The 16,320-nt window shown below is 38.4% G+C and overlaps 1 protein-coding gene and 2 non-coding genes across 3 annotated transcripts; 2 read left to right on the top strand and 1 right to left on the bottom strand.

Annotated features, from left to right (window-relative positions):
* Window positions 1-12,316: 12,316 nt before the first annotated feature.
* On the bottom strand, window positions 12,317-15,823 carry LOC125524529 (30S ribosomal protein S18, chloroplastic). Its single transcript, XM_048689572.1, has one exon. It carries the CDS (start codon window positions 13,041-13,043, stop codon window positions 12,531-12,533), a length of 513 nt encoding a protein of 170 aa, XP_048545529.1. The 5' UTR covers window positions 13,044-15,823; the 3' UTR covers window positions 12,317-12,530.
* On the top strand, window positions 14,433-14,506 carry TRNAP-UGG. Its single transcript has one exon. It is a non-coding gene; the product is annotated as a tRNA-Pro (tRNA).
* Window positions 14,646-14,719, top strand: TRNAW-CCA. Its single transcript has one exon. It is a non-coding gene; the product is annotated as a tRNA-Trp (tRNA).
* Window positions 15,824-16,320: the final 497 nt, after the last annotated feature.

Below are 16,320 nucleotides of genomic sequence, written 5' to 3'. Positions count from 1 at the left end.
AGAGCTTCCCACCAGCCAAATTGCATGTACAATAGGTTCATTATTCTTATGATGTGACTTGCCAGTACATTCAATGTACTGACCTACAGGGCTGCAACGTCTTATGTTGCAGGGATTTTTCTACGATGAGTAAGAGTTACGTTGTAGGGTTACGGTCTACACTCAACTTGCCATTGGCGTTGATGGACTCCACACCCTTATGTTTGTTTCCGCTGAGACTTCTGAGGTATATATCAGTTTTACGTTATTTATACATGTGATTGCACTTTGATATATACATTGATGTACTGTGTGTGCCAGCATACCGATCCAGGGATGGCACGGATACACAGAGGCTTGACCGTTTGAGGTCGGGTCGCTACAATAACCAATTCTTCAGACGGTTTATTCACCCGAGTTTTCTTGCTGTGTAGCGACCAGACCTCAAACGGTCTGATCTCTATGCTCCGGTGTCATCCCTGGATCAGTAATGCTGACACCACACAGTACTCGGAGGATTTATAGCAGAGTAGCAATCACACACTTATTACATCGAGTGTCTCGAAAGAGAACTTATTACAATAAATATGGCTTAAGGCCATCTAATAACGATAACAGCGGAAAGGCTTGGAAGATAAGTGAGTCCATCAACTCCAACGGCATCACTGAGTATAGAACCACGACCTAAAACTCCTTAATCATCGTCTGAAAAGTCTGCAACATTAACGTTGCAGCCCGAAAACGGGTCAGCACATGGAATATGCTGGCAAGGTAACACATAGAGAGTAATGGAATGAAACAGCTATACTATATGCATATTTGGCTGGTGGAAAGCTCTATGGTTACAGTTTTGCGTAAAGCCAATTTTTCCCTACTTCAAAGGAATAAAATTTAATTACTATCATGGTGGTTGTTAAACATTGAGAATGGTTGACAGCATTCTCAATCCCAATTAAGCATCATCATTAAACATAACCCAACAAATTAATTTAGAGTAACATGTTGAGATTCACATGATAATCCAAGTACTAGATACTCAAGATGTCCATAACCGGGGACACGGCTAACCATGATTAGTTTGTACACTCTGCAGAGGTTTGCGCACTTTTCCCCACAAGATACTCGATCGCCCCCGTTTGGTTTCTCGGGGGACTTATAGGGTGGGTTTCTTGGGAGGAGACGGTGTTTAGTTTGGGTGTGAGAGCCGATGTTAGTGGGGGTCTTCAGATGAGTGGAGCGCTAGCCCTTTTACCAATGCGGATATGCGTTTTGGTACCAGCGCGTGACATCCTCATCGTGCTAGCTATAACCACTGAAGAGTTCAAACAACGACTTACGGTGCAAACTATGCTGAGAAAGCCATATAGCTCGGTTGTGGTGGTTGGGGTGGTGGGGTGTGTGTGGGTGGTGGGTGTGGGAGCACACGGAGTGTTTTCTGAGTGGTTAGTTGTATTGGTCGAGTGTATCGGTGTTGGAGGCTGGTGGGGGCCGGCCAATATAGAAAAAACAGGGCAAGTCCTGCAATACCCAGGTGCCTCAATCCACCCAGATGTGTGTTTAAGTTACCACCTTAGATAAACCATTAATTAACAATCTCACATCTGTCATGGATATCACTCACCCAATCCACGTCTACTAGCATAGCATGGCATAATAAGCAAACGTAGAAGTAACTCCCAAAGGTTTGATAATAAACAGGTAATAGGTACTACCTCATCTACTTCCCATCCCACAATTTAATTAGATCCTAATCATGCAATGTGTGAGGATTGATCTAATGCAATAAAACTGGGTAGTATAAAAGGTATGATCAAAGTGTTACTTGCCTTGCTGATGATCCGGGAAACCTAACGATTCGAAGTAACAGGTGGCGCACTCCGGGTACTCTATCGCAAACAAACAAACAAGCATACAATAAGTACTCATCTAATGCATAGGTAAAACTCAAATAAGAGATCTAACCAGAAGGTTCAACTTAAGAACTCCGGTTGGCAAAAAGAATCAAATCAAACGAACCAACGAAAGTCAAATGGCGAAAGAAAACAACTTTGTTCTAGTAATCTGCATCTAGGTAAAGTTTTACAGTAGCAAAATCTTGTTTAAGTTGGTTAAACGGATAGAGGGTTTCGAGACGAAACTCTAGGCGCTTGAATCGCCTGATTCCGATAAACGAGCGAAAAGCTATACAAAAACGAAAATCGTATCAGGAATCGCGATCAGAAAAATCGCGGATTTAATCCGAGAAAAGAAAACGACGAACGGATTAACGAACGAACGTTCGTTATCCAGTTCTAAATGATGAACATGTTCGTTTAAACGAACAAACGAGCGAACGCTCGCTATTTAACCTAAACCGAAAAAAACCCGATGGAAAACCGTTCGGTTTTCTAAATAAATTAAAAAAACAGGCGGCGGCGAACCTCGGCGGGCGTGCGGCGGGGCGGCGGCGGGCGGCGGAGCGGCGCGGCGGGGCGCTGGGCTAGGGTTCCCCCCCCCGGGGGGCCGGCTTATAAAGCCCCTGGGCCGGGAGTCCTAGTCGGACACGGCCCGTAGGTCGGTTCCCTTTTTTTAAATAATACTCGGAAGAAAAATAAAAAGAAATACTAAACGGACTCCAAAAATCCCGAAATAAATTTTCCCGGGCTTCTAAAATCAAGCCCGACAAAGTGAACATTTATTTGGGCCCTAAATGCAATTTTGGAAAAACGCAATTTTTATTCAAATAAAATCCTCAATATTTTTATTTTGGGAAAGTCATTTTTATTCCCTCTCTCATATTTTTGTAATAGAAATAATTGATGATAAAATAAATAAAATCAAATGATCCTATTCTCAAAATTTGAGAAAACTCAAATATGAAAAAAACGAAATCCCCAACTCTCTCCGTGGGTCATTGAGTTTCGTAGAATTTCTAGGATCAACCAAAATGCAAAATAAAATATGATATGCAATGATGATCTAATGTATAACATTCCAAATTGAAAATTTGGGATGTTACAAACCTACCCCCCTTAAGATGAATCTCGCCCTCGAGATTCGGGTTGGCTAGAAAATAGGTGAGGGTGGTCTTTGAGCAAATCTTCCTCTCGTTCCCAGGTGGCTTCATCCTCTGAGTGGTGGCTCCACTGAACTTTGCAAAACTTGATAACTTTGCTGCGGGTAACTCGGCTGGCAAACTCGAGGATCTTAACTGGTTTCTCCTCGTAGGTCAAATCGTTATCCAACTGAATAGTTTCCAAAGGCACTGTGTCTCTCAATGGTATGCCAGCCATCTCCGCGTGACACTTCTTCAACTGAGAAACGTGGAACACATCATGCACTCCTGACAATCCTTCAGGCAATTCCAACTTGTAGGCCACTTCTCCCATACGCTCCAAAACTTGATATGGTCCTACAAATCGTGGCGCTAACTTCCCTTTAACTCCAAAACGCTTTGTACCCCGAAGTGGAGATACTCGAAGATAAGCTCTATCTCCGACTTCGTAAACTGTCTCCTTGCGTTTAGAATCTGCCTAACTTTTCTGTCTGGACTGGGGTACCTTGAGCCTATCGCGAATCAATTTCACCTTCTGTTCAGACTCTTTAATCAAGTCAGGTCCAAACAACTAGTGGTCCCCAACTTCGTCCCACGACAGCGGTGTCCTGCACCTCCTTCCATACAAAGCTTCGAAAGGGGCCATCTTCAAACTGGTTTGGTAACTATTGTTGTAAGGGAACTCGGCATATGGCAAATTGTCATCCCAACTAGATCCATAATCTAGCGCACAAGCTCTCAGCATATCCTCCAAAATCTGATTGACTCTCTCGGTCTGTCCATCTGTCTATGGATGAAAAGCTGTACTGAATTCTAGCTTGGTACCCAAAGTTTCGTGCAACTGCTTCCAGAACTGTGAGGTAAACTGGGTTCCTCTATCTGATACGATACTCCTCGGAACTCCATGCAGACATACTATTCTGGTCATGTATATCTTTGCCAACTTAGCACTGGTGTAAGTGGTCTTTACTGGGATGAAATGAGCTACTTTCGTCAATTGATCAACTACAACCCAAATTGAGTCATAGCCTGAACGAGTCCTGGGCAAACCCGTGATAAAATCCATGTCTAGCTTATCCCACTTCCATTCGGGTATCGGCAATGGTTGTAACAATCCTGCTGGCTTCTGATGTTCTGCCTTTACTCTCTGGCATACATCACAAACTGCTACATACTCCGCTATATCCTTCTTCATTCCGGTCCACCAGAAAATATCCTTCAAATCCAAATACATCTTGGTATTTCCCGGGTGAATCGAATACGGTGAATCATGTGCCTCTTGCAAAATCAACTTCCTGATCTCCGGTTTATTGGGCACATAAACACGGTCTTCAAACCATAGGGTATCGTGCTCATCTTCATGAAATCCTTTAGCTTTTCCTTTGCTCAGTTTCTCCTTTATAGCAGCAACCTCTTTGTCAGTCTTCTGAGCTTCCCTGATTCTATCAATCAAAGTTGACTGAATCTCCAATGCTGCTACATAGCCTCTCGGAACTATTTCCAAACATAGTTCATGAAGATTTTCTACTAACTCCTTGGGTATTTCTCCCGTCATTAACGTATTGACATGGCTCTTACGGCTTAATGCGTCAGCTACTACATTAGCCTTTCCAGGATGATAATGTAATTTCATATCATAATCTTTGATAAGCTCCAACCATCTCCTTTGTCTGAGATTCAACTCCTTCTGTGTGAAAATGTACTTCAAACTCTTATGATCCGTGTACACCTCACAATGGTTTCCAATGAGGAAATGCCTCCATGTTTTCAAAGCATGCACTACGGCTGCTAACTCCAAATCATGCGTAGAATAATTCAACTCATGGGGCTTCAGTTGTCTTGAGGCATATGAAACAACTCTCCCTTCCTGCATAAGCACTGCTCCAAGTCCTCGACGTGAAGCGTCGCAGTACACCTCATAATCTTTGGTCTGGTCTGGCAAAATCAACACTGGTGAGGTAACCAAGCGTTTCTTCAACTCCTGAAAACTAGCCTCACACTCCTCTGTCCATATGAACTTGGTATCTTTCTTTAACAACTCAGTCATAGGCTTCGCAATCTTTGAGAAATTCTCAATAAATCTCCGGTAGTATCCTGCGAGTCCAAGAAAACTCCGGATCTCTCCAACTATTGTTGGGGCTTCCCACTTGGTCACGGTTTCAACTTTAGCGGGATCTACTGCTATACCTTCTCCAGATAAAACGTGTCCGAGGAATCCTACTTCCTTCAACCAAAACTCACATTTGCTGAACTTGGCATATAATTGGTGTTCTCTGAGCTTTCCAAATACCAAACGCAAATGCTCCTTATGCTCCTCTTCATTCTTCGAATAAACCAGGATATCATCAATGAACACTACGACGAACTTATCCAAAAACTCCATAAACACTTTGTTCATCATTCATAAAATAGGCAGGTGCGTTAGTCAGACCAAATGACATAACGCTATACTCGTATAGCCCATACCTGGTGGTAAAAGTTGTCTTCGGAATATCCTATTCTCGAATCTTCAACTGGTGGTATCCTGATCGCAGATCGATCTTGGAAAATACCTTAGCTCCTTGCAATCGATCAAACAGATCATTGATCATTGGTAGTGGGTACTTGTTCTTGATCGTTACTTTGTTCAATCCTCGATAATCAACAACCATCCTTAACGATCCATCCTTCTTCTCCACTAGAAGTACTGGCGATCCCCAAGGTGAAGAACTTGGGCGAATATATCCCTTATCCAGTAACTCCTTAATCTGCTTCTTAATTTCCACCAAATCCTTTGCTGGCATCCTATAAGGTCTCTTTGATATTGGCCCAATGCCGGGAAATAGCTCAATCAAGAACTCAATATCTATATCCGGTGGCATGCCTGGCAAATCTTCTAGAAATACATCAGGGAAATCCCTTACTACTGGTACTTCCTCCTGCACAACTCCTGTTAGGCAATTTACTTGGGTCCTCTTTGGCACATGCCGGGATACATACTTGATCCTTCTCCCTTCTGGTGTGGTAAGCAAAATTGACTTACTAGCACACTCAATATTCCCTTCATACTTTGATAACCAATCCATGCCTAATATCACATCCAATCCTTGAGATTCCAATACTATTAGGTCTGAGGGAAAAACATAGTTACCAATCCTTAATGGTAACCGATCACACCATAGACTAGCCACATACTCTGCTCCGGGCGAGGTTACTAACATGGATGACCTAACGGCTTGGGTTGGTAGGTTATACTTATCCACAAATCCCCTTGAGATGTATGAATGCGATGCACCAATATCAAAAAGAACGAGTGCAGTAAATGACTTAACCAAAAACTTACCTATTACTGCATCGGGCTGAGCTTCAACCTCCTCACATTAATTCAATCCCCCTGTGAGATACACACGAAATACATGCAGGATCATCATTAAAACCATCATACTTGCTGACCATCGATGAACTGATCGGATTAACCAACCAAAGTTGGCCTCGGTCATTATGTATTGAACCGAGGAAAAAGCCTCTGTAACGGTTGGTCGGTAGTAAAAAGTCATAGCAAAACCGGTAGCGACTTGTACTAGAAAACAAGTAAGTGTAATTCCCCCTAAACAATAAAATATGTTGACATGGGGAGGAACATATTTACTAGTTATATCATCTGCAATTGCCTGAATCTCAAGACGTTCCTCAAACCAATCATATACTTTATTGAGATAGGTAACTAACCCGAGTCCCCCTCTAAGAGCCGTATATGAAAATTTCATCTCGTACGGCTCAAGCAGAAACACAAAAATTTTCAACGAATATTAGAAAAAAGGTTCAAAACTTCATCAGCCACTGAATTGGGTCGATTTGCCTTGAAGATATCAAATAAGAAAAATCCGGAATATCTTCTTTGTGATGATAATGCCAAAAAATCTCAAGTTGGCGCGTCTTTCTTTCTTCCTTTCCCTTATGTTGGTCATTAGAGGCTTCTTGACTTTTCTCTTCCCTATAAAGGATTTGTTTTTTTATGCGTAATATAGAAATTATCTTGTTGAGATCCTATGAATCAGTTCAATTAAAACCTTAGATTCATACTAGAGCCACGATGATTTAGTCTCAAGCTAAACAAAAGGCAAGGGTTCTTCGAATAAGAACCGCTTGATAATCATTTATTGAATCAGTGTAATGACTCGACAAAATCGAGAGAAAAAAAGTTGTCTTTTGGGCAAACAAAATTGGAAGGAAGAAAATTTCTTTTTTATTTTTATTTAAGAACTACTTGAATTTTTCAGTCTGGTTGCGAGGTCTTAATAGTGAGTATGAATCATAGTTCCATTTTTTTTTGATCCACTCTATCTATTTCGTGTTCCAGATACTAGAATAAATAATATCTGACGAATTAGAATCATCTTGATAGAGATAACAGGCCCTTTCTATGTATTATCAATAGGATCAATTCTAACAAGTCACACACTCATATTCCAGAGATACCGAAACAAAAAAATTCCGCGGTCGAACTACCATAATATCTAGAAATGTAGATCTTAAACTAGAAAGGCTTTTTTGGATGGAAAAACTCTGACTTCCTAGTTTTAGTTAGTAGAAACCTAATTGGTTAAAATTCCGTCCAGTAAAACGGAAGAATTATAAATTTCTAAAATGATAGATAGGAATATAGCGAATAAAGCCATTGCGATCCCCATAAAAGGAGTAGTCCCCCAACCCGGGGCGACTTTCCCATATTCCGAATTCAAGGGTTTCAGTAAACTACCTGCACCAGTTCGTTTTGGCCTAGGTTTAGAACTATCTTCAACGGTTTGTGTAGCCATAAATTCTATTTAATCATTGGTGTTGACTTTGTATACTATTCCGTTGTAGTTGTAAATACACGATCTTTTCGTAGATCCATTGTAATCTTGAAATTCTATAAAAATGGAAATAGCAACTTTAGTCGCCATCTCCATATCTAGTTTACTTGTAAGCTTTACTGGGTATGCCTTATTATACCGCGTTTGGGCAACCCTCTCAACATTAAGAGATCCATTCGAAGAACACGGAGACTAATTTAAAGTAAGAGTCTCCCAGATAGGGGGACTTCTTACTTAAATGGAAATTATTTATTCTTTAGTTGGAGTTTTGGTGGAACCTTAGGTGGTTCTCGAAGAAGATAGGCGAAAAAATTATCCCTAAAGTTCGAAACTAAAGGACGTATAAACCAATGCTTCCAATAGATTCGATCCTGTTTATTTACAAATTATAACTTCCACACCTATTCATTTGTCATTGGGATATTTCCCATATAAAGAAAGAAAAAGAGTCAAAGAAAAGGATGGGAGATGTTTCCCATGTCAAATCAAAAAGAGAGTGAAAGATACTATAACAATGTGTATCAAACTGCCTGTTTCCTTGTAGTTGGATCTCCCACTTTTGGAATGTTCCAAATTCCACTTGAGCATCCCAAATCTGGATCATACCAGCAAAAACATCTCGGAACAATGTTCTAGCGCCATGCCAAATGTGTCCAAAAAAGAAAGAGCAAAGCAAAGGTAGCATGACCAAAAGTGAACCAACCCCTTGGACTGCTGCGAAAAACACCATCAGATTTCAAAGTAGCCCGGTCTAATTCAAAAATTTCCCCTAATTGAGAACGCCTCGCATATTTTTTTACAGTAGCAGGATCAGAATAACTTACTCCATTAAGTTCGCCACCATAGAACTCCACCGTTACACCTACTTGTTCAACACTATATTTGGATTCTGCTCTTCTAAAAGGAACGTCTGCTCTAACAATTCCCTCCTCATCTACCAAAACAACCGGAAATGTTTCAAAAAAAGTAGGCATACGGCGTACAAAAAGCTCACGTCCTTCTTTATCTCTAAAGACAGGATGTCCTAACCATCCAACAGCTATTCCATCCCCATTGTCCATTGAGCCTGCTCTGAATAATCCCCCTTTTGCCGGATTATTACCAATATAATCATAAAAGGCTAATTTTTCGGGAATTTTAGACCAAGCTTCTGATAAACTAAGATTTTCGGCTAAACCATTGCTAACTCTTCGATATATTTCTTGCTGAAAGTATCCCTGATCCCACAGATAATGAGTAGGCCCAAATAATTCGATTGGGGTTGTTGCTGACCCATACCAGTTCCAGCAACTACGAAAGCTGCAAAAAAACAGCAGCGATACTACTGGAAAGTACAGTTTCAATAATTGCCCATACGTATCCTTATATAGACACGTGAGGCGGACGGACACTAAGATGGAATAAGCCCGCTAATATACCCAATGTACCCGCAGCAATATGATGAGAAGCTATTCCCCCCGGAACAAAAGGATCAAAACCTTCTGCACCCCACGCTGGATTTACAGCTTGTACTTTTCCAGTTAGTCCATAAGGATCGATACCCATATCCCAGGACCATACAAACCCGTTACATGAAATGCCCCAAAGCCAAAGCAAGCCACCCCTGCAAGAAATAAATGAATTCCAAAGATCTTGGGCAAATCCAAAGAGGGTTTTCCCGTCCGCTCATCAGAGAATATTTCTAGGTCCCAATATACCCAATGCCAGATCGCTGCCAAGAAACACAAGCCAGAAACACAATATGCGTACCTGCCACACCTTCATAACTCCAAATACCCGGATTTGTTACAGTTCCTCCTGAAATACTCCAACCACCCCACGAATCCGTTATTCCTAAACGAGTCATGAAGGGAATTACGAACATACCTTGTCTCCACATTGGATCCAGAACAGGATCAGAGGGATCAAAAACTGCTAATTCGTATAAAGCCATTGAGCCAGCCCAACCAGAAACTAGAGCTGTGTGCATTATATGCACCGCAAGCAATCGACCCGGATCATTCAATACGACAGTATGAACACGATACCAAGGCAAACCCATGGAAATACCCCTTTAGCAAAGAAATAGACACGATGTCGCCTTTATTTTATCGCATTGAAAAAAGACTATTCACTAATCCCTATGTACCCTAACCCTCTAGGGGATTTCTGTGTCAGAAAGCGCCGAATATTTATTTCATTCCATAAAAATATAAGAAGCCATTCTGTTTCATAAGAAGAAAGAGAAGCAGATCTATTCCTATACTCGATAGTGCATAATGCGCAATGGGTCTTGGCCAAATTTGGAAAAAACGAAGAATAGATCGCTAACCCCTCTTTGTTTAGCATTCAAATCACCCATTCCCTTTTCTTTATTCAATCTGTCTTACATTCCTTATATGTATAACCTTTCAATCTACGTATAATAGATCTATAATATTCATATAGAATAAGAATAAAAATAGACAATAAACTGCGGATTCTTTCTTTCTCTGTTTCCATTCCTTACGTTTCCATATTAAAGTGTGGTTTTCTTACTTAAATTTAATAATATTAATCTAATATGCCCATTGGTGTTCCAAAAGTACCTTCCGGATTCCTGGAGATGAAGAAAGCGACTTGGTTGACTTATACAATGTATGTATCGAGAAGGAACACTTTTTTTAGGTCCAAGAGATTCCGTTGCGAGATCACGAATCATATTACAGGTCTCATGGTATATCTGAGTATAGAGGATGAATTAGTGATATTTTTTTGTTTATAAACTCCCAGGGCGGGGTGGCTAATCTCAGAGAATGGCCTATTTTTGATACGATGCAACGGTGACACCAGATATATATATACAATATGCCTCGGAATAGCCGCCTCCATGCGTCCTTCATTCTGCTTGGAGGAGAAACCCACCAAAGCGTATAGCATTCCCTCACGCGAGGATATGCCTTCACCCAACCCTGCCTAGTGCTTATTATCGGGCAAGGAACACCAGAATTTTTACTAGAAGTAGAAAGAGTTACACAAAGTTCGCGGAAATGATCACAAGGGTTTATGCAGTAAAGAACAGGCAAGCCTTTTTGGGTTTGTATTCCGAAACATGGAAAGGGATGTTTTTTGTATGTAGCAGAGCAGACAGAAGCCAAAGCTATGACTTGTCGATATTGTAAGGGGATGAAATGATTGACAAGCACTGCGATACTGATCCAGTGTGGTTTCCAGAAATGTTTAAGGATTGGTAGTGTCCGGATTTCTTGTCAAGTTATTTCACAGCTAAATTCGTGTTTTCCTCGATTTAATAGAAAATAGAAAGACTTCATGATGAGCAATCATCAGGTAAGATGGATCTAAACCAAATTTTTTTCTATATACATACAACATGCCGACGGTTAAAACAACTTATTAGAAACCGCAAGACAGCCAATACGAAATGCTCTGAAAAACGGCCGCGCTTAAAGGATGCCCTCAGCGTCGAGGAACATGTTGCCTAGGTGTATGTGCGACTCGTGTTCAGATCATGACTTCAAACAAATATAAAAAAAATTGAAGTCCATGATTAGTACCAATGAATAGGAATAGCTTCCTATCCTAAGATTTCTATGGTATATGGAATTATGGTTCCTTTGGTGCAAATCCAATTATCTAAATTGGGAAATAAGAAGCAATTCTCCCCATTGGTAAGCAAATGGTTATCCATTAAGCGGAGGAAATAGTAATAAAAAGAAAAGGCTTATGCTCCTTTATCTTAAAAGAACGGACTAACAGGGTCAGCTACTTAGCCACTTTCATAATTAAATACCGTCACTGTATGGATAACTCTTATTGTGAAAAGAGCTATTTACTCTATAATGGATAGGTAGAGCCAAAGAATGTGGACTATACAAGTTCGCAATACCTTTTGATGAAAGAAAGGGCTCCGGTGTATAGAGAGGGCCTCACCGTTTAAAAGGGAACCATAGAAACGATGGAACCCACTATTTTTTTTAGTATTATTAGAATGAATTTGTTATTTCGTATAGAAATAACTGAACGGAGTGGAATAAAAAATCGTGGTTGGGAAGGTTACTATAGCAAAAGCCATTGGAATTAATATTTTATATATCGGAATAATTAGTTTTGTTATTAATGAGAAAAAGGGTGGCTAAAAGAAGAGAAATCATTAGTTATTCATTAAGGTTAATTTGATTCAATGACCAGAGTTCCGCGAGGATATATAGCCCGGAGACGACGAACAAAAATGCGTTCATTTGCCTCCAAACTTTAGAGGGGCTCATTTAAGACTTAATCGAATGATTACCCAACAGGTAAAAAGAGCTTTTGTTTCCTCTCATCGAGATAGAGGTAGGCAAAAGAGGGATTTTCGTCGTTTGTGGATCACTCGGATAAACGCAGCAACGCGGGTATATAAAGTATTCGATAGTTATAGTAAATTAATACACAACCTGTACAAGAAGAAATTGATTCTTAATCGTAAAATGCTTGCACAAGTAGCTGTATCAAATCCAAATAATCTTTACACGATTTCCAATAAAATAAAGATCATCAATTAAAGGTATAAATAAAGTAATATACTGGAATAATAAAAGATGAATTCCCGGAGAGGGAACTCCGGGAAGATACAATAAATTAAGATTAAGTGGTAGGAATCAACGAGCTGGATTACTTTCTTTATAATATATATAGGTCTGGCCCTTTCGAATTCGAATAAAACATCAACAATCGGAACTTAAGTTCCGGTTGTTGTTTCTTAAATTTTGGTTGTTGTTTCTTAAGTTTCGATTGGAATTGTACTTTTGCGTTAATTGAGGAATATGTCTATTTTTTCTGGGTCTAGAACCTGTAATTATTGAAATTGACTGGGCTTGAAATTGCTTTTCGTTCTCATAGTTACGAAACGGTAAGAAAGATAAAATACGAGCCTGTTTTATAGCAAGAGTAATTAATCGTTGTTGTTTCAAGGTTAATCTATTTATTCGTCTCGATAATATTTTTCCTTGTTCACTAATAAATCTATTAATTAAACTCATGTTTCTATAATCAATTCGATCTCCCGGGCCAATCCGGGGACGCCTACGAAAAGGTTGTTTAGATTTACGAAAAGGTTGCTTGAATTTACGAAAAGTTTGCTTGGATTTACGAAAGGGTTGCTTGGATTTATTAAAAGTTTGCTTGGATTTACTAAAGGGTTGCTTAGATTTAAGAAAAGGTTGTTTAGATGTATACATGATTTATTCCTTATTTAAAATTTGAAAATTTGAAAATTCACTTCTTTATTTTATTAATTTAGGATCCAGAAGAAGTAGTTTTTCTTTGATCCATATCTTATTTGATTCATATTATAGTATATGAATACCCTCTATACATATGAAATAATATCTACCGGAAATCAGATGAGTTGATTTGTATTTTGTATTCTATACTATGTTTTCTTTATATATTAAATATGAAGTTCTTACTCTTTCTGTTGTTTGGAAAGATCAAACACACGATGTTCCTATTTCTTTATTTCGTGATGAGTCGTATGCTTGCGACAATAACGACAAAATTTTTTGAATTCTAATTGTCCGGGTGTATTGTGGCGATTCTTTTGAGTACTATATCTAGAAATCCCCGTCGATTCCTCATTGGCACCTTTTCGAACACAACTGATGCATTCCAAAATAACTCTGATTCTAACATCTTTTCCCTTGGCCATGAACCTCCTTTTCTTTTTGGATTGACTTAACTTAATTCTTCTACTTATTCTTTTATTCTTCTATTTTGAATCCGAAGAAGAAGAATAAAATTCATTAGAATAATTTTTTTTTATTCTTTAATTAAGTAATAAAAAATAGAGAAATAATTAAAGAATACAATCCTTGTCGAATTAGCAAAGATTTTGGTTCGAAATCCTTTCATTTAATTAGCCAGCCCCGCCTTTTCTATGCTCTGATTTCTGAGGCCTTATTTAGCTTGGGTACCCCTTTAAATTGAATTTCTATTTTCAAAAATGGGGTTTACCAAATTTTTAATGACTCTGAGGTTCAACCCAATCCATCTTTTCTTTCTTTTTCCTTCCGATACTAAAAAAAGATTGAAAAGGATCAAATTTTGTCATATCACGAAGAAATCTATCCCTCCCATAGCAATAACTAGAATTAAAAAAAAGGGAATGACAAAGCATCTGGGAATAAACGATTAATTTCTATCAATAAACCTGCTAAAGCACCAAACCATAGAGTACTTAGCACGGGTGCTACAGAGAGATATGTTTTTATATCCCGCATTGAAAATCCTCCTTCCTTGTTGGAATACATATATGATCATAAACTCTTGCCCAAGATTGTTATGCTATATATAAAATGAACCATATCGACGAAATTTTCCTATCCCTAAAAAAGAAAAAGATGACCCCTTCTTCCTATATATTACCAAGGAAAAGTAATCCTTCTTTTATAGGCGAAATTATATTGGATTTTATATGTATATAATTCCTTAATTATATGAGACCAAAAAGAAGAAATGACACGAGGGTTCTATATATAGATAGAGAAAGAAAGAAGAAGAAAATTATGATGTGGAAAAGAAGACAGGAATTGTGTACAATGGCATTGTACAACAATTTAATTTGGAAAAGGGATGTAGCGCAGCTTGGTAGCGCGTTTGTTTTGGGTACAAAATGTCACAGGTTCAAATCCTGTCATCCCTACCTATTACTTCTTTCTTCTTTATAGGCAGTAGCGACGAGATCAATTAAAGTAAAGTGGGTATAACTTGAATTTGTGGAGACTATACGTACGTGAGATACATTAGGAATAGAAAAAGATTTTCTTTTTGAATGAATGAAAGCGCTCTTAGTTCAGTTCGGTAGAACGCGGGTCTCCAAAACCCGATGTCGTAGGTTCAAATCCTACAGAGCGTGATTCCATCTATTTTATGTCGAAGCAGAGTAAAATAACTTAACAAAATTGAATTGTAACTCCAATTTCAATTTGACCTCCTCTCTGGTCTGGAGGAGGTCAATCAAAAAAAAAAAATGACTCAATCAAAGATCCAACTGATCCCCACGCCTGTATTGCAAATACGCAGTCACGAATAATCCCGCTAAAGTAATAGGAATTAGGCCTAAGACGATTCCAAATAGAAAAACTTCAATCATTTCGATTTGTTCGAGGGGATAAAAAAAGAGGTACGATCTATCCCTAAATAGTACTCTAAATTATCCACGAATCTCAATGACCAAGAAAAGAATTCCTAATTAGTCTGGAAAAGAGTCGTAGAATGCCAGGAATCCCAAAGAAAGATTTTTCTTTTCTGAATTATAATTATTCAGTCAATTCAAATAAGGCGTATCTTGTTCAAGCCAATAAATAGAGCTGGGGTTATAGTTAAAGCAGCCAGTAGAAAACCAAAATAACTAGTTAAAGTAAGCATGAAAGAGTTAAATTCCATTTATTTTTTTTTACTACACTACATATGTTGGTAAAGCATTTACCTAAGTTATGGAAAATTCATAATTCATCAGTTATTTTAGATAATACTAAAAAACAAGATAGAGTAAGATACAGAAGTGTAAAAGAAAGTGGATTCATCAGATGATACATGAGTCCCTAATTCCGAATCAAGAGATTTGTTGTGGAATTTGTCAATTGAGTAAAGTAATAATATTAAGAACTAGATCATCTAACCCCATTGAATGAAAAAAAGAAATTCAATTTTCAGGGAAATTTTTGAATAAGAGATAAATAAACAATTGAATTTGAAAAAAAAACTTCTTTCTATTTTGGATAATTTCTTTTTCAATAGGACCCTCTTTTTGGAGTGAACGATCGAATATTCCCCTATTCCTTCTTATTTTAACTGATTGTATTCCATATGGAATAAGAGGAGAACAAAAGCATTCCACGACCTGCCAAGGGGCTGTTAAAAAAAAAAAAAAAGAAAGCTCTTCCTTGAATTTACTTTATTTTTATTCCTTTTTCGAACTCCAACCAAAGTAGATTCGAAGACGAGTCACTTCAATTATCCTTTTAAGTTCTATTCTATCTTCTGTCTTTCCCTATTTCATCTCGTAAAGTTCCGCGCTCGCAGTTTGGTCAAGAAAGTTAGACCTAATCCAACAAACAATACAAGGATGAATTACGAATTATGAAAGGATAGATTTCACATATACTTGTCCTTGTATTGTGTCAGTATGAGAATATCCTTCCTAAATTATTTATCCAAACCTATTGATCATTAACTTAGATTTTCCCAAGATTTTGGCTGCTATTCCGAATTACTCTATTATTCCGAAGCCAATGAAAAGTAAGTAGAACCTACAAAAATGGGGTTTTCTATTGATGCCTTGAATAACATATAGCTTACCTATAGACAAAAAAAAAATAAAAAAGTAATTATGTTTCGGAACCAGGCAAAACCAGATTGCTGTGCCATAGGAAGGATAGCTATACTAATTCGGTATACTCAAAATACACCTTTGGTACAAAATTGACAATCTCACAAGGATGAAATATCAGTAAT

This window comes from Triticum urartu, chromosome 7, assembly GCF_003073215.2.
Source record: "Triticum urartu cultivar G1812 chromosome 7, Tu2.1, whole genome shotgun sequence".
NCBI lineage: Eukaryota > Viridiplantae > Streptophyta > Magnoliopsida > Poales > Poaceae > Triticum > Triticum urartu.
This window is presented reverse-complemented; position numbering and strand designations above follow the sequence as displayed.